Raw genomic sequence first — 19,851 nt, forward strand, 5'->3', positions numbered from 1 at the left:
GAGGGTAAAGAATAAAAGAAATCATTATTTTCTTTCAAATTAGTATGCTATTTATGGTATTGTGAATAATAGCCCCAAAATGTTGCCATGCACATAGAAACCATTATTGACCTTTTTAAAATTAAATCCAGTTATAAGTTAAGGGTTTAAAAAAAATCCTTTTTTCCTTTGTTAGGAAAAAATCAGACCTGGGCTTACTTTCTATCTTGGTTCCTCTACAAATTTGATAAAGGTCCTCATTACTATAGTGGTAGAAAAGGAAAAAATAAAATAAAAATAAAAATAATTTTTAAAAATTAAAAAAAAAGAAATTTGATAAAGGAGTATCATCAGTTGTGTTACTAGGAAACATTCCTTATGGGAAAAATGACCACTGACTGGCAGACTGCACTGGACTGGGAAGACGAACAAATTACAGACCTCAGGCGGGAGCAGTATCTCTCTCTGCCCTTTCCTGATCGTGGTGGCTCTAGGTGCCATGACCAGAATAAGCTGTGCCTCTGAGATGGTTAAAGGAGATACTGGCACTGTGGGGCACGGGAATTCGAGCCAAGGTGAATCTCACACCCACCTGTGAGAATCTTACCTCCTTGTAACTGGGTGACCACTCAGAGGACCAAGAAGCCCCTGGATGGCTGCAAAGACTTCCTCTGAAGAGGAAACACCTAACACTGCCCTGCTGTTTCTCCTGTCTCTTATCTTTCTGAGGAGACTGGGACCAAGTATGGCCTGTCTTGTGAATCTAAATGTCTGCATGAGGCTAAAATCTCTTTGGTGGGTGTTGCAAAATCAACAAAGATTTCCAGAAACTTGGCTGGGCGCAATGGCTCATGCCTGTAATCCCAGCACTTTGAGAAGCCGAGGTCGGCAGATCACCTGAGATCAGGAGTTTGAGACCAGTCTGGCCAACATGGTGAAACCCCATCTCTACTAAAAATACAAAAATCATCCAGGTGTGGTGGCACACGCCTGTAATCCATGCTACTCAGGAGGCTGAGGCAGGAGAATTGCTTGAACCTAGAAGGTGGAGGTTGTGGTGAGCTGAGATTGTGCCACTGTACTCCAGACTGGGCAACAGAGTGAGACTCCCTCTCCAAAAAAAAAAAAAAAAAAAGATTTACAGAACCTTTTCTGATAGTTTGAAGGAGGACTTGATACAGATAATGCACCTATTTCCTGTAAAGTAGAAGAATCTCTGTGATGTTTATCCACAGTCAAGCACAAAGTTGTGAAATATTTAACGAATCACTATGTGCTGAGCTGTACTACTTACTATCATATACATATTTCAGAAAGATACTCTAACGTATAGTTGTAAGTACAATATAGGTCTTGGGTTATTACCACGGAAACATGCATGCTAGGTTAATCGCACAATAAAAACTCACTATATGTATTTTTTATCTTGCTTCTCACAAGCAAAGATAAAATTCATATGCATATGTAAGTTCCACAGAACACTAAAGGAAAATTTCTATCAGAGAAAGCTGTATTTGTGTAAGTCTAGCTTTCATCCTTATATTTCACAGATATGTAAATCTGCAGAAAATTTGGATATGTAAAATAAAACTATATAAATTATCAGAAATGACAAATTTTAGAGAAAACCATGCTAGTACTTCCCTGAATATCCTTCCAAATGTTTTCCTAATAAAACATATTAACATCCTACGTACTGCTTTGCAGTCTCCCTCCTTCGAAATGAGCAACACGTGGTGAGTTTTCACATCTCAATATTTATGTATACCATATTTTTCTTTAATGGAACTTAACAATTTTTTAAATCATACAAATTATAATTTAAAAAATATTTATGTTGTAACCAGCTCACTTTCTAAACTATTTCAAACAGCATAAATTTCCTTTTCTCAGATTCCATAGCTTTATGAAATTCTTAAGTGTTCTTAGCAATTATTTCACCTGCAGAAAACTAACTTTCAGTATTTGACATTTGATTTTGTATTTTTTTTTTTGAGACAGCGTCTTGCTCTGTTGCCCAGGCTGGAGTGCAGTGGTGAAATCTTGGCTCACTGCAACCTCTGCCTCCCAGGGTCAAGCGATTCTCCTAACTCAGCCTCCTGAATAGCTGGGACTACAGGCGTGTACCACCACAACTGGCTATTCTACACACACACACACACACACACACACACACACACATATTTTTTTTTTTTTTTGAGACAGAGTCTTGCTCTGTCGCCAGGTGCCAGGCTGAAGTGCAGTGGCGCAGTCCCAGCTCACTGCTACCTCCACCTCCTGGGTCCAAGCAATTCTCCTAGCTCAGCCTCCCGAGTAGCTGGGACTACAGGCACGCGCCACCATGCCCAGCTAATTTTTGTATTTTTAGTAGAGACAGGTTTTCACTATGTTGGCCAGGATGCTCTCGATCGCTTGACCTTGTGATCCACTGACCTCGGCCTCCCAAAGTGCTGGGATTATAGGCATGAGCCACCGCGCCTGGCTAATTTTTTAATATTTTTAGTAGAGACAGGGTTTCACCATGTTCGCCACGCTGGTCTCAAACTCCTGATCTCAAATGATCTGCCCGCCTCAGCCTCCCAAAGTGCTGAGATTACAGGTGTGAGCCACTGTGCCTGGCCCTGATTTTGTATTCTTAACTACATTGGAAAACTCTTCCAGAACAATGAATAACAGCGGTAACTTTTAAATGCAGTTCTGGGGTTATTTAGTTCTGTACAGTTTATAAAGAAAAGCTCTTAACACTAAATAACCCTAATAATGACATATTTCAGGCTTAGTATCCGTGAGGTACTACTTAAGGGCTTTATATACATATGAGTTCATTTAATCCTCATATCAGCTCCATAAGGCAGGTTATGCTCAGTTTTCAGATGAGAAAACTGAAGTGTAAAGATATTCTCCTAACTTGTCCAAGACCACCTAGGTAATACAAGGCAGAGTGAGACTGGAATTTAGGAAGTCGGGCTCAGAAGAGTTGCACGTTTTTAACAAGCTTTTTTTTTTTTTTAAATAAAAGCCTACAAAGAAGTTGCAAGGATAAAGGAAATTACAGCCAATTCCTATAGAGCCTTCACCTAGAGTCAACTTTGTGAACATTTTGCCCCCACAGTCTTCTCTTTCTCTAAAAGTCCCTGTGTGTGATACATATTAAAATACCTGTGTGTGATACATATTAAAATACCTGTGTGTGATACATATAAAAATACCTGTGTGTGATACATATTAAAAGTCCCTGTGTGTGATACATATTAAAATACCTGTGTGTGATACATATTAAAAGTCCCTGTGTGTGATACATATTAAAATACCTGTGTGTGATACATATAAAAGTCCCTGTGTGTGATACATATTAAAGCACCTGTGTGTGATACATATTAAAATACCTGTGTGTGATACATATTAAAATACCTCTGTGATACATATTAAAGTACCTGTGATACATATTAAAAATACCTGTGTGTGATACATATTAAAATACCTGTGATACATATTAAAATACCTGTGTGTGATACATATTAAAATACCTCTGTGATACATATTAAAGTACCTGTGATACATATTAAAAATACCTGTGTGTGATACATATTAAAATACCTGTGTGTGATACATATTAAAATACCTCTGTGTGATACATATTAAAATACCTCTGTGTGATACATATTAAAATACCTGTGTGTGATACATATTAAAAGTCCCTGTGTGATGCATATTAAAATACCTGTGTGTGATACATATTAAAAGTCCCTGTGTGTGATACATATTAAAATACCTGTGTGTGATACATACTAAAAGTCCCTGTGTGTGATACATATTAAAATACCTGTGTGATACATATTAAAAGTCCCTGTGTGTGATACATATTAAAATACCTGTGTGATACATATTAAAAATACCTGTGTGTGATACATATTAAAAATACCTGTGTGTGATACATATTAAAAGCACCTGTATGTGATACATATTAAAAGTCCGTGTGATACATATTAAAAATACCTGTGTGTGATACATATTAAAAGCACCTGTGTGTGATACATATTAAAGTCCCTGTGTGATATATATTAAAATACCTGTGTGATACATATTAAAAGTCCCTGTGTAATACATATTAAAATACCTGTGTGTGATACATATTAAAAGTCCCTGTGTGTGCTACATATAAAAATACCTGTGTGTGATACATATTAAAATACCTCTGTGTGATACATATTAAAAATACCTCTGTGTGATACATATTAAAAATACCTGTGTGAGATACATATTAAAATACCTCTGTGTGATACATATTAAAATACCTGTGTGTGATACATATTAAAAATACCTGTGTGTGATACATATTAAAATACCTGTGTGTGATACATATTAAAAGTCCCTGTGTAATACATATTAAAATACCTGTGTGTGATACATATTAAAAGTCCCTGTGTGTGCTACATATAAAAATACCTGTGTGTGATACATATTAAAATACCTCTGTGTGATACATATTAAAATACTGTGTGTGATACATATTAAAATACCTGTGTGTGATACATATTAAAAATACCTCTGTGTGATACATATTAAAAATACCTCTGTGTGATACATATTAAAAATACCTGTGTGAGATACATATTAAAATACCTCTGTGTGATACATATTAAAATACCTGTGTGTGATACATATTAAAAATACCTGTGTGTGATACATATTAAAATACCTCTGTGTGATACATATTAAAATACCTGTGTGTGATACATATTAAAAGCACCTGTGTGTGATACATATTAAAAGCACCTGTGTGTGATACATATTAAAGTCCCTGTGTGATATATATTAAAATACCTGTGTGTGATACATATTAAAATACCTGTGTGTGATACATATTAAAATACCTGTGTGTGATACATATTAAGTCCCTGTGTGATACATATTAAAAATACCTGTGTTATACATATTAAAAATACCTGTGTGATACATATTAAAATACCTGTGTGATACATATTAAAAGCACCTGTGTGTGATACATATTAAAATACCTGTGTGATACATATTAAAATACCTGTGATACATATTAAAATACCTGTGTGATACATATTAAAATACCTGTGATACATATTAAAATACCTGTGTGATACATATTAAAAGTCCCTGTGTGTGATACATATTAAAGTCCCTGTGTGATACATATTAAAATACCTGTGTGATACATATTAAAATACCTGTGTGATACATATTAAAATACCTGTGTGTGATACATATTAAAATACCTGTGTGATACATATTAAAAGCACCTGTGTGTGATACATATTAAAAGTCCCTGTGTGATACATATTAAAAATACCTGTGTGTGATACATATTAAAAATACCTGTGTGTGATACATATTAAAATACCTGTGTGATACATATTAAAAGTACCTGTCGTGATACATATTAAAAATACCTGTGTGTGATACATATTATCTTACTGCCACCGCCCAAACCATTTCAGAGAAAGGTTACAGATTCATGACCTTTCAAAGCATTCACTTTTAAAGACTACACTCTGCTGCCTTCAAGATGCTTCTGCCTGCATATTATCTTGCAAACCACAGATTCAAGCCTCTTTACAGCTCTAAATTGTGACTGATCTGTTCTAGTATTAAAATGGGAGCTGTAGTCATTAGCCAAGGTTCAAGATTGTTATTAAGCAAATCTAGTAGGCACTCAGGTCACTGGCCAGGCATAACAGCCACGACAGGTAACTATAATGATTCATTATAAAACTCACAATAAGTAAACTGGCCAACAGTCCAAGGAGTTCATAAGTATGGGAAGCACTTTCTGTACGATTTCCAAGGTACTGTACATACTCACCACAGTGAACACTGGGGCTACACTGGCTAAAGTGGCTTGAGAGGCATCAGAAGTTCTAAACCGGTGCACTTCACCTGAAGAATAAATTAAGAGAATTCCTTGTTAAATTAAGAAAACCTTGACTGGTTTTCACACAGAGCTAAAACACAACTCTCATACTATGTGGAGGCCTTCAGACTGTTAAACTATTTTTAAATCTTTTTCCTATTAAGAAAAGAAGAAATACTGTTGTTAATTTTCATATTTGTTGGTGATTACCTTAGGTTTGACAGGGAGTGACTTTTAAAAGTAAAGACTTAGGAGAGGCTTTAAAATAACTGATGGATTCCAATCACCCTTTTAACTTTCTTATCATTATTGATATCTGAGTTGGATAAAGGAATGTGCAACATCGTGTTTTGAGATTTAAGAAAATGTCTGGTCCTCCTTTTTGCATAATTTAAAAGGCTCTTCATGCACATTTGTTAGCAGATACATTTTAGAAAACACAGGTCCTAAGTACCACCTCTTTCAAGCATTCCAGTATCAAAATTATTTGACTGGCTTATAAATTATGAAACCTATGGATCTTCCTTCTTCTCCACAGATATTCTTTATAGTCAATACTTATGAAATACCCCACTGAGCTGGAATGAGGACAAATCTTTATTTGCAAATTAGTCTACTTAAAACGTGATTAGACTAAGTCGAAGTGAGCTCTGAAGTATCATCAAGTACATCTAATGGCTGACAGAGGACGCTGTTTTATGCTTCCAAAGTAATGACCGTGACTCCAGAGACTGTAGAAAAACATCCTTATTTCAAATCTTTTTCCACTATATACATGTAGCAATTCTTGTAATTTGTTAATATCTGAAGTTTCATTTCCCTTTTACAAAATACAAACTATCACTATAAGGGTAAGATGAATAAACGTAAAGGCATTTGCTGATTACAAACGCCTTTTAATGTTTCCATGTCACAAATTAGACAGGGTTTTACCAGGATTGAGACTCTGAACGTCAAGGCTCGTCCTAAAAGATTCCTCCAACTAGCTGAAACTGGATTCCCAAGCATTATCAATGGAGGGTGCAGGGCATGTAACCCAATTTGGAAAGACTCTAGTAAAGTGGGTAAGGAGGTGGTGAGGAGTTACTGCGGGAGGCTTTTGAGAGCACACTTGAGAAAACATAATTTGAGACCACTGCTATATTCTTGATCAAGCCACTCATTTCCACACCTTTTATTCCTCAAATATTTGCACTCAAACATTTGTGAAAATCTTAACTTTTCACCATGCTTCAACATTTGGTGAAAAAATAAACAGCAACTAAATTTCCTTTTTTCCTCAATCTGACCTCCCTGGCTGTTTATTTATACAGCACTGTATTGGAAAATAAAGCCAAGTCGTTCTCAGAAGCAACTCAGTCTTCAGTCTCACTTCTAGGTGCGCCCTCAATCTCTGCAACTGAATTAACTGTATAAATGTGTCCGTAAGGACGAAACAGAAGACAGGGAAGAGAAATGAATACTTATGACTTCGGAACAGTAAGATGAAATCCTTGTTTAAAAACACCTCTCAGCCAGGTGTCGTGGCTCACGCCTGTAATCCCCGCGCTTTGGGAGGCTAATGCAGAAAAATGGCTTGAGAGCAGGAGTCTGAATCCAGCCTGGGCAACACAGTGAGACCCTGTCTCAAAAACACAACAAAAAACCTCTCACAAGAGCACTTAAGCGGGGTGTTAACTAACGTGAGCACCGCTTGTAAACGATTCCCGGGTTGTTCCCATGGTTACAAAGTCTGCCGCAAGGGCTGTGGTGTGGGGGAGAAGCGGAGAGCTGGCCGCTCAGATCCCGGCAGGGCGCAGCGCACAGAGCAAGGTCGCATTCTGGGCTGGTTGGACGCAGCTGGGCCCGCGGGCCTGCGCAAGCTCACACGACAACGCGGAGCAACAGCCGCGCCGCGCAGGACAGTTGGGGCAAAACCAGCGTCCCAAGGCTGTGGGCGCCGAGGGGCAAGTACCTGCCACACGGAGCCTGCCGGGCCCGCAGAGCTGCGCCGCCCGGCTCTTTCCAACCAGGTCGGCGGCGCGGCAGCACGCAGCAACGGGACGAGCCACGGAGGTCAAGTCCAAGGCCAGGGCACGCAGCTTCCGCCGGGGAAGTCCCACCGCGCGAGGCAGGAGGCAGGGCAAAGTCCGCAGGCATTCCATGGTGCCGGAGCGAGGTGCAGGCAGCAGCCAGATCCCAGACCTTCATGCCGGACGGTGGCTGCCGGTGGCTGCCGTGACCGCAGCACTCGCCCGGATCTGCCGCCCGACCTGAAGACGCTTTGCACCACGCATGCGCGGGGCGTGCGGCGCCTTCGTGCTGCTGCCCCACGCATGCTCGGAAGGCGCCTGTGGGCGTGCCTCTTAAGTCCGTGGCCAGTGGGCGTTGGCCTTCCTACCTGTACCTGTACCTTACCTGTACCTAAGTGAGGGGGCGGGCGGGCTGGGAGATGGGTGGAACACGTTTACCCGCGCTAAGTGAGCGGTCCAACCTAGGTTCTTGGGCCCTTGGAGTGCCATGGCTTCGCAGTTTGTGGAGAATTTTCATACCTATGAAAATTGCAGTTTGGAAATGAGCAGCTTACGCATTCCCAAATAATTTTTATATTTAAATTAATTCCCAAATAATTATTCCCAAATAATTTAATTTATATTTAAATTTAACGCGGTGTAGGCACCCACTTTCGTCCTCTGAAGGTTTCTAGAATGAACTAAGAGTAGACAGATTGGTAGAAGGAAGAAGCATACGAAGTTTACTTCATGTGCACAGGGAAAAATCTCAGAAAAATGATTACCCAATAACTGAATAAGGTCCAGACGATTACCCAACAACTCAGTAAGGTCCAGATGCTTGTATACCCTTCTTGGTTCAGTAGAGGAGACGGGTATGAATGGGCCCGAAAACCAGTGGTTTGCAAATGATTCTCCTTGGACAGTCAGTGGGACAGAAGCAAACACAATAGTGTGTGGACAAGCTGTGAAACTTCACTCTGAACAAAAATTGTCCTATTATACAGGCAAAGTTTCCAGGTAGTCTCTCGGAGCTACCCTCAGAAGTATCTATGAAAAATCAGTGTGGTGATGACTTTCAGTTTTTTCTCTTCTCTGGGTGGGTAATCTCTTCTCATTATTTAAAGCGATTCCTAGAGAGGGGGTTTTAAGACAATTGCATTTCTTTGGAAAAGAAGTTTCCTCTGTCAGATAAGGAAATTCTTTATCTAGCTGTTAGGGGAGTGGGGCTGGGAAAAGAGAGCCCCTCCAGGTGCTTGGAAAAATAAGAGTATTCGAGAGACAAAAGGAAGGGGGAAGGTGAGAGAGAGAGAGACCTTGATTTTTAGGCTTATTTCTGAGACCCTTTTAGTTTCCTTAAATTCAAAGACTCAGCATGCTGCTAGGCGTGGTGGCTCATGATTGTAATCCCAGCACATTGGGAGGCCAAGGCGGGTGCATCACTTGAGATTAGGATTTTAGGACCAGCCTGGCCAACATGGTGAAACCTGTCTCTACTAAAAATACAAAAATTAGCCAGCTACTTGGGAGGCTGAGGCAGAAGAACTGCTGGAACCCGGGAGGTGGAGGTTGCAGGGAGCCCAGATTGTGCCAGTATACTCCAGCCTGGATGACAGAGACTCAGTCTTCAAACAAGCCAACAAACAAACACCAAAACACCATATTTTGGGGTATTATTGTTTGAGCCCCAACAGTGGCAAAAATAATCGACTTTTATTAATGTTAAGTAAAAGTCATGTATTTAACTTTTGCTATAAAGATCTTGGCTCACTGCAACTCTGCCCCCTGGGGTCAAGCAATTCTCCTGCCTCAGCCTCCTGAATAGCTGGGATTACAGGCACCTGACACCACACTCCACTAATTTTTGTATTTTTAGTAGAGATGGGGTTTCGACATGTTGTTCAGGCTGGTCTTGAACTCCTGAGCTCAGGTGATCCACCCACCTTGGCCTCCCAAAGTGCTAGGATTATAGGTGTAAGCCACCATGCCCAGCCTTCTTGGGAGATCTTATCCAATCTCGTGGCTTTAAATATTCTATGCAGTCTCAAATGTAAATACGTACCTCCAACCCCTTCCGTGAATTCCAGAATGCTTACTTGACATCTATACTCAGGTATCTGTCTAGAAAAGTCTCTCAGATTTAATATCTAAAACCAAGTGTCATGCCATAGTCTGTTTTCAATTAAAAACTGCTCCTTTCCAAAGTTCCCTGTCAGTAAATAGCACCACCACTGCTCTGCTGTTCGGGCTACACATTTTGGAGCCAACATCTATGCCTCTCTTCCTCTTATATCCCATCTGCAAATGTTGTCAACTCAGACTTCAATATATGGTACCAAGCCCAACCCCTCTTCCGCTTTCCACCACCCCCAACTTAGCCCAAACCATCACCACCATCTCTCTGCTTCCACGGCTGTCTCTATAGTCTCTTTCCCACACAGCCAGTGTGACCCATTTAAACATAAACATACCTTTGCTCATTACCTTTCTGCTCAAAGTCCCCCAGTGGCTTCCACCCTTCTCAGACAAATCCTTGCCACGAATTGGAAGACCATATGTCTGGACAGGTTCCAGAATTTTCCTTAGACTTTGCAAAAGTTATCTTAGAGCTGTCTCATTGTGCTGGGTGCAATTTTTTGGTTTTAAAAGGGAGAGTTATCACATATTTTCTAAAAGAAATGTCTCTGAAGGCATGTAATATGTTTGAAATATTTATCTAATCATTAAAGCTTTAGTAAAATGAAAAATCTACCAGCCATGTTCTCTATACCCAGGGATTTTCCAGACTTCAGGCCCCTGGAAGCAACAATTAAAGTCTTCCTTTGCCTCCAATGCTCAGGTCAAACATCCTCTCTCGTGTGAAGCCTTCTCTTTGTGCACTGCCTTCCTACTCCATCCACAGTTCCAGTTCCCTGCAGAAGAAATGTTTCTATCTGTGTCTCCTTAGCTTCATGTCCACACACAGACACTGAAAGAAACTCTATGGAACTTGTGTCTGCCTTGTATTACTACCGTGGAAGGGACAACAAATTTATTAACTTATATTTTAAGAATATGCAAACATACTGTATTTAACCTAAGACTAACTTTTTAAATATATTTTAAAGACTGGAATAGAGGTATGTCTTTCAATCTACATATTTAGAAAGCATAGTTTATCAGTGTTTTTTTCTTGCTTGGTGGTACATAAAATAATGGTACCTTAAAATCGATGCTATCTTACATTTTATTAAATATAAAATATAAATCTTGTGTGTCTGTGCTCCTCATTCCACGTCAAATTTTACTGCTGGGTAAGATGAGAAATGAGAATTGTCTGTATTGGACATGGCACTGTGGAACTATTGGTGATCTTCAGAGGAACAGCTTTAATCGAGTAGCAGGGAAAGGGACCTGTGAAATCACCTTTGCAAGGATTACGACAGGAAGAGATATCTGACGTAGCTGACTCCATTTTGCTTCTGACCTCCAAGCTGCCCTTGGTCATTGTTAGGTGCAGGCCAAACTAACCGTGGAGGGATTTGGTATATAGTTTAACTCTGAAGCAAGGATAACAGTCCCACCCTAAAACTATCCCCTTCCTGCTTGTTTGGGGGCTGAAACCACCTTCAGAAGACTAATAAAAGGCCCCAAATTAGGATTATGGAAGGAGCCTGAGTTCTGTTAAAATGTGGGCATAGTTTCTATAATCCCTTACTGTTCAGGAGTCATGTGACCAGAGGTCACAAGATCTGTGCCTTCTCAATTGCTCCTGTAGATAACATCACCATTGTAGAAGCTAAGGTTGGTCCTTTGAGAAGTTTCTCAGACTGACCCTAACCAAAGTCGTGACTCACGACTCAGCCTGTCCTGTGGTCCCACCCAGTGGAGAACTCAGTGCATGAGGAATGTTTTCCACCCCTATGATTTCATCCCCAACCAGTCAGCAACACCTGTTTCCCAGCCCCCTGACCACCACACTGGCCATAAAAATCCTAGCCTCTGAGCCTTCAGGGAGACTGGTCTGAGGAATAGCCTCATCTGTGGTAGGGCTGACCTCGCATCAATTAAACTCTTGTTTTCCTGCAGAATCTCGCTCTCAGTGAATTGACTATGTCTGTGCTGCAGGCAGGAAGAACCCAGCAGGCTATCACACCTGGATCACTGTCTTCCCTCTCCTCCCAGGCCACAACAGAATCTCAGAAGATGCCTGCATCTATATAATAACAATCTCTTTCCTTACCTTTTTGGTGCCATGGCACATTGAGCTAAAAAGCTATGTTTCTTGATTCCCACTTCCCCATTGTCCACTATCAGGAGGAAGGGGTAGAGGGAGGTGCTTGCCCACTAATTTGAAGCCTAGTGAGAGGTGCTCCTTAAGACCACTGTAGGAGCTTAAAGAGTTTATAGACTCACACCTGAGCAAGCAATAGACGCTTTGTGCCAGGGAAGTAACTGTGTTTCCTCTAAAGATGCATAAAAACCGGAGTGCAGATGTGACAAGAATATTAGCCTGGGATTGTTTAAAAAATAATCCTTCCCAAAAAAGCAGTATATGAGGCAGCGAGGAATCCGGTCTTCGAGGCAAGAAGAGGCAGAACTCAAAGTGATCCGGTGGGGCACTGCCCTTATTGAGGGAATGGCAACCAGATGGGCCTGGGGTGGGGGTGGAAGAGAAGTCCTTGGGAGAACATTTTACAATGTGAACCTGCGGACAAGGAGAGTCAACTTTAAAATCTGTCCCAGCTGGACGCGGTGGCTCACACCTGTAATCCCAGCACTTTGGGAGGCCGAGGCGGGTGGATGATGTCAGGAATTCGAGACCAGCCTGAAAAACATGATGAAACCCCATCTCTACTAAAAATACAAAGAGTTAGCCGGGCGTGGTGGACTATGCCTGTAATCCCAGTTAGGAGGCTGAGGCAGGAGAATCGCTTGAACCCAGGAGGCAGAGGTTGCGGTAGGCCAAGATTGGGCCACTGCACTCCAGCCTGGGCAACAGTGTAAGACTCCATCTCAATAACAGTAATAAAAACAGTTGGGTACATTGGTCTGGACCTGGGAAGAAAGTAAGCCTACGCTAGGTATAGAAATGTAGGGGTTTGGGCATATAGTTTGTAAGGAGGGCCTTGGAAATGCAGGAGATTGCCTAGGGAGAGAGAGGAGAAGAAGGCCCCGGACCATCTCATCAAACAGCACCACTGAGGTGGAGGAGGAGCCAGCAAACGAGACTAAGGAGGGCAGACCCTTTGTCTCCTCTTAGTACGTCCAGGGGGTCCTCAGTTTGTGACGGAGTTACATCCAGATAAACCCATTGTAAATTGAAAATATCTGGCCAGGCATAGTGGCTTATGCCTGTAATCCCAGCACTTCGGGAGGCTGAGGTGGGAGGATCACTTGAACCTAGGAGTTTGAGAGCAGCCTGGGCAACACAGTGAAATCCTTTTTCAAAAATAAAATAAAATAAAATTTACGGGGCCTGGTGGCACGCCTGTAGTCCCAGCTACTCACGAGATTGAGGAAGAAGGATCTCTTGAGGCCACGAGGTCAAGAATGCAGTGAGCCAAGATTATACCACAGCACTCTAGCCTGGGCGACAAAATGAGGTCCTGTCTCAAAAAAAATGTGCATATATACATAGATATATATATACACACACATTTAGATCTATCTATCTATAGATATACCAGTATCTATTCAACATATGCATATCTATCTATAGATGTATCTTTTGCTTTTTTGAGATAAAGTCTCCCTATGTCACCCAGGACTGAGTGCAGTGGTGTGAACTTGGCTCACTGCAACCTCCACCTCCCAGGTTCAAGCAATTCCTGTGCTTCAGCTTCCCAAGTAGCTCAGATCACAGGTGTGCGCCACCATGCCCAGCTAATTTTTTTTATGTTTTTATGAAAGACAAGGTTTCATCCTGTTGCCCAGACTAGTCTCAAACTCCTGAGCTCAGGTGAGCCACCAGCCTCAGCCTCCCAAAGTGCTGGGATCACAGGCGTGAGCCACTGCATCCAACCACTATAGATATGTCTATATCTATATATCTCTGCATCTATACCTAGGTCAAAATTGCATCTAATTAATCTAGCGAACATCATAGCTTGGCCTAGCCTACCTTAAACATTCTCAGAACTCGTGCGTTAGCCTAGGGTTGGGCACAATCATCAGACAACACAGTACACTATAGAGTACTGGGCGCTTATCCTGGTGACACCTGGCTGACTTGGAGCACTGCTCACTTCCGCTGCCCAGCACCACAAGAGCATTGTACAGCATAGCACAAGCCCAGGAAAAGACCCAAATTCAAAATTCAAAGGATGGTTTCTATTGATTGTGTATAACCTTGGCACCATCATAAAGTTGAAAAATTATCAGTCAAACCACCATAAGTCAGAGACCATCTATACCAGCCTAATTGGTGATAAGCGTAAATAAAATAGTAAAGTTACCCCAAGACCACACTGCTTTTGGGTGTGTTGGTGGAGTAGGGATGGTTAGGATGGCTGTAATGTGGCATGGTAAAAGCCCCATAAAACTGCATACGTCAACCATCCTTGGCTTTCTGTGCAAACTGCTCTCTGTAACCCTGATTGACAGGCAAGCAGTCCAAACCCACGCCATCTTGGCCCCTGTGACTTGTAATAAGTAACTGGGGTCTGTAACTTCCACCCTACCCAGACAATGTGTAAACTGACGCTTATCTTGACTTCTGTGAACCACTTAAGGAACAATCGGAATGTCCAAAGTCCCCTGGCCCTTGGAATGTCTGAAGCCCCTCGCCCTCACCCCTGCCCAGGAGGAGGTTTATGGGCATAAAAGGTCTTGACACCCTCATTTCAGGGCCGCGGGTTAGAGAGACACGAGTCCTCCATGGCTGCCGGCAATAAAGACCTTGTCCTTTGGCCTACTCTTTGTCTCAGTGGTGGTTTCGTTGCTGGAATTTTATTGAAAATGTATTTGGCTTCGAATTTAGTAAATACTATTTATGAAGCTTACGGTTTCTAGATGGCACGTGAAAACCATTGTAGAATATTCTTCTATCAGGATTTCTACCTCAGTTCTTTTGACATTTTGGTCCCGTAATTCTTTGTGGGGGTGAGAGGTGATCTGTGCATTGCAGGGCATTGAACAATATTTCCGACCTTTACGCACCAGGTCCCAGTAGCCCCGCTCCTGGGGTTGGGACAACTAGAAATGTCTCCGGACACTGCCGTTGTCTTAGGAGTGGTTCTGGTTGAGAACCACTGTGTTTTATAATAAGGAATAGGATCCACAAACCTCAAGATCATTCTATTTCTTTGTAGTTTTCTTCTTCTTTTTTTAATTTTTAGGCAGAGTCTCACTCTGCCATCCAGGCTAGAGTGAAGCGGTGCAATCTTGGCTCACTGCAACCTCCACCTCAAGCAATTCTCATGCCTCAGCCTCCTGAGTAGCTGAGATTACAGGTGTGTGCCACCATCCCTGGCTAATTTTTTGTATTTTTGGTAAAGACAGGATTTCACCTCATTGGTCAGGCTGGTTTCGAACCCCTGAGCTCAAATGTTCCACCTGCCTCTGCCACCCAAAGTGTCGGGATTACAGGTGTGAACCACTGAAACTGGACTCCCCAAGACTATTTCTTTCTTTTTTTTTTTTTAAGACAGAGTTTCGCTCTTATTACCCAGGCTGCAGTGCAATGGCGCGATCTCGGCTCACCACAACCTCCGCCTCCTGGGTTCAAGCAACTCTCCTGCCTCAGCCTCCCAAGTAGCTGGGACTACAAGCATGCACCACCATGCCCAGCTAAGTTTTGTATTTTCAGTAGAGACGGGGTTTCACTGGAGCAGGAGCGGCTGTGGAAAACGGATCTCCAACACCGAATAAGGGAGGGAGGAGTTCATTCATCTGGGAGACCAGGCAGTAATTTGTCAAAAGCCCAGCTCCTCTAACAAAGGAAGGTTCTGCCTTTATATAGGCTTATACTTTAGATGTTACACGTGGAAAAATCTTAGGTTCATAGTTTTAGGACTCACATGTGAAAAGGTTTTGGTTTACAGTTTCAGGAATCACATGTGAAAAGGTTTCTGGTTTGGTCTCGTTTTAAGTAAAAATAGTCCTTCTGGAGAGTTTCCCCAAGGCCTAGCCTGTCACCTATAGGAAGGTAAAACCAGAGGCACCGGTGGGTCAACCTTTTCTTCTATTGAAATGCAGCATGATAGTCAAAGGGGAAGGGATCTGAGAAGCCTGGGTCTCCCTCTTCATCACCTTGTTGACCAAGATGGTCTCGATCTCTTGACCTCGTGATCCACCTGCCTCAGCCTCCCAAAGTGCTGGGATTATAGGCTGAGCCACTGCGCCCGGCCAAGACTGCTCCTTTTCTTTTAGAAGATGCATCCCTGTAAACGTTCATAGACATCTTCACATACGTTAGATGCTAACATTTGTAAAACTGTTACTAGACTCCAGCACGAAGTTTAATTTATTTTTCTTTATGCTTTTATGACTTAATATGTGTTCTGTTTTATTGTGTCCAATATCACAAACTGAAATCCCAGCTTTGTGAGCCATTTTCTTTTTTATGTTTTTAATTTTTTTTAATTGCATTTTAGGTTTTGGGGTACATGTGCAGAACATGCAAGATAGTTGCATAGGTACACACACGGCAGTGTGTTTTGCTGCCTTCCTCCCCTTCACCCACATTTGGCATTTCTCCCCAGGCTATCCCTCCCCAGCTTCCCCCCTCGCTGTCCCTCCCCTATTCCCCCCAATAGACCCCAGTGTGTAGTACTCCCTTCCCTGTGTCCATGTGTTTTAAACACAGCACCTACAGGGGGAGGTGTGCTTCTCTGGGAATCTGTGTCCATTACCCATCTGAGGGTTTCAGGAGATGCTTTTTTTCATGATTGTCAAGGAGGCTGGCCACAGGAGGGAGCACTGTTCCTATGCTTGCTTATTTATCCTTACCTTTTAATACATGCTTGTCAGAGTTAACTCCTACCTAGAAATCAGAAACACAACAAGATTATACAAAGTTCTCAGCACATCTCCTTCTTATCATCTAAGTTCACGCTTCTTGACACCGCATTTCCTTTTTTAGTTATAATTTTTGAAATCAGTAGTGTGAGATAGGACCTCGAGATGAAATATTGCTACATCACATAGCTATTTTAAAAAAATTTCTCAGAATAAAAGTATTAAAACTAGTATTCTCTCTTTTAAAGAAAACGCATGGCATACGGTGACAGCTGGTAATTCGTGCAGCCTCTACTTTTATATGTAATTGATGGGTATATTGAGGAGGTGTTGAATGTAAGGCAGCATTTTTTTGTTTCTTTTTTTTATTTTTTGAGACGGTGCTTTGCTCTTATTGCCCAGGCTGGAGTGCAGTGGTGCAATCTCAGCTCACTGCAACATCTGACTCCCAGGTCCAAGCGATTCTCCTGCCTCAGCCTCCCAAGTAGCTGAGATTACTGGCGCCCTCCACCAGGCCCGGCTAATTTTTTGTATTTTTAGTAAAGATGGGATTTCACCATGTTGGCCAGGCTGGTTTCAAACTTTTGACCTCAGGTGATCCACCAACTCGGACTCACAGAGTGCTGGGATTACAGCTGTGAGCTACCGAGCCCGGCCCAGTTTTTTCTTTTTATAAGTATTTAACTTTGGCCAAAATGTTTGAGATTTTGGCTTGTAAAGATAGTAGATCTTAACAAGCGTACATCTGTATGTGTTAAAAAATAAATGTACACACACTTTATATTATATGCTTGAATTGGCTCTGGATAACAGCCAAGAACGCTAACAGCAAATTTCATGAGAAATGACTTTAACATAATTTAGTCTGGGGAGATAGAATTAAGGAGAGTAACACGTTGTATGATGTGGCGTACCATTTATTAAATTTCACTCTTTCATCTGTTTAGAAGCCAGGTTCACTACAGGACATGCCTCTGTACTTTCTGCTCCCTTCTGCCTACATGAGCAATGTGAAGCCAGACTCACACATGCCTCATCTAGATGATTGGAGAAGAATTTGATTTCACTTTTCTGGAAAGGTTGGAAAAGATTCTAGACTTTATTTAGTTTATCAGACATGGCGGTGAAATTTTTGTGTGTGTGGATTTTTTTTTTTTTTTTTTTTTGAGACAGAGTCTTCCTCCGTTGCCGAGGTTGGAGTGTAATGGTGCGATCCTGGCTCATTGCAACTTCCATCTCCCGGGTTCGTTGGTACTCCTGCCTCAGCCTCCCAAGTAGCTGGGATTGCAGGTGCATGCCACCACACCCAGCTAGTTTTGTATTTTTAGTAGCGATGGTATTTCACCATGTTAGCCAGGCCGGTCTCGAACTCTAGATATCAGGTGATCTGCCTGTCTTGGCCTCCTAACGTGCTGGGATTACAGGCATGAGCCATGGTGCCTGGCTGGCAGTGAAGTTTTAAAACTGATAGAGAAGTATCTGCACCTTTTAATTTTGTTTAATTTAATTTAAATGATGTTGCTAAGTGTACATTTTAATATAACCCTACGTCTAAGGAAAGGTCTCAAAGTATCCAAATTTCAATGAGATGGCAGAACTTCAGGTAGCCAGCAAGTGTGGGCACGGGTTTCTGGTTTAGTCGATGAATAGTCTCGCTAACTGTTCATCAGCTAACCTGAAATCCGGGTTTCCCTAGAATTAGTTCTCGTGCCAGATAAAGTCACTTTTGGTTTCCATGTCACCTTACAATCCAAGTTGGTTACTGAGAGTGCAGACGGTCCCCAGCTCACACGGATTCAAGTCCAAGTTGGTTACTGAGAGTGCAGACGGTCCCCAGCTCACACGGATTCAAGTCCAAGTTGGTTACTGAGAGTGCAGACGGTCCCCAGCTTACACGGATTCAAGTTATGACGCTATGAAAGCAACATGCATTCAGTAGAGGCCATACTTCGAGTACCAATACGATGACTGGGCAGGGTGGCTTATGTCTGTAATCCCAGAACTTTGGAAGGCCAAGGCGGGTGGATTACCTGAGGTCAGGAGTTCAAGACCAGCTTGGCCGACATGGTGAAACCCTGTCTCTAAGAAATACAAAAATTAGCCAGGCATGATGGTGGGCCCCTGTGGTTTCAGCTACTTAAGAGGCTGAGGCAGGAGAATTGTTTGAACCAGGGAGGTGGAAGTTGCAGTGAGCCAAGATCGTGCCATTGCACTCCCATTAGGGTGACAGAGTGAGACTCTGTGTCAAAAAAAAGAAGTACCCACACAATGATTCTGTTTTTCACTTTCAGCACAGTATTCAGTAAATTACATGAGGTATTCAACACTTTATTATAAAGATGTGAGATGATTTTGCCTAACTGTAGATGAATATAAATCTTCTGAATGTGTTCAAGCTAGGCTAAGCTGTGATGTTTGCTGGGTTAGGTGTATTGAGTGCATTTTCACTTACAGTATTCGCATTTACAATGGGTTTATCAGGACATAACCCCATTATAAATTGAAGAACATCTGTGAAGGAAGATGGCTAGATCCTAAGAAGACAGCTACCAGCTTTGCTTCCTCCTCTACTGGAAAACTGTGATTTTTGAAGGTGAAGAAATGTGGATGGCAACTGGACTTTTTTTTTTTTCTTTGAGACAGAGTCTGGCTCTGTTCCCCAGGCTGGAGTGCAGTGGCATAATGATCTTGGCTCATTGCAACCTCTGCCTCTCAATTTCAAGCAGTTCTGCTGCCTCAGCCTCCTAAGTAGCTGGGATTACAGGTGTACACCGCCATGCCCAGCAAATTTTTTATTTTAGTAGAGATGGGGTTTCACCATGTTAGCCAGGCTGGTCTCGAACTCATGACCTCAAGAGATCCACCCGCCTCAACCTCTAAAAGTGTTACGATTACAGGTGTGAGCCATTGCACCAGGCCATACATAGACTTTTAAGGAAAGGCCAAGAGGTGTCAGAATCCAGTTGTATATGTAAAACTGTAGGAGACATTTATGATCTCTAGGTTGGGATGACTACCACTTACAATCTAAGGTGACTGTGATTACAAGATGTGCCA

The 19,851-nt window shown here is 42.0% G+C and overlaps 1 protein-coding gene across 3 annotated transcripts in view; it reads right to left on the bottom strand.

Moving 5' to 3' along the window:
• MRS2 (magnesium transporter MRS2) overlaps nt 1–8,135 on the bottom strand; it is a 29,962-nt gene extending 21,827 nt beyond the window's left edge. For all 3 annotated transcript variants that reach the window (XR_618862.5, XR_618861.5, XM_008993890.5), the window contains exons 1-2: nt 7,818–8,135; nt 5,816–5,889 (exon numbers count right to left, since the gene is read on the bottom strand). Coding sequence is in view for 1 of the 3 variants with exons in the window: in XM_008993890.5 (XP_008992138.1) it covers nt 5,816–5,889; nt 7,818–8,007 (264 nt within the window). In the remaining 2 variants the exon portion in view is untranslated. The remainder of the gene's footprint in view (nt 1–5,815; nt 5,890–7,817) is intronic.
• Between the last annotated feature and the right edge of the window lie 11,716 nt (nt 8,136–19,851).

Source organism: Callithrix jacchus, chromosome 4, assembly GCF_049354715.1.
Source record: "Callithrix jacchus isolate 240 chromosome 4, calJac240_pri, whole genome shotgun sequence".
NCBI lineage: Eukaryota > Metazoa > Chordata > Mammalia > Primates > Cebidae > Callithrix > Callithrix jacchus.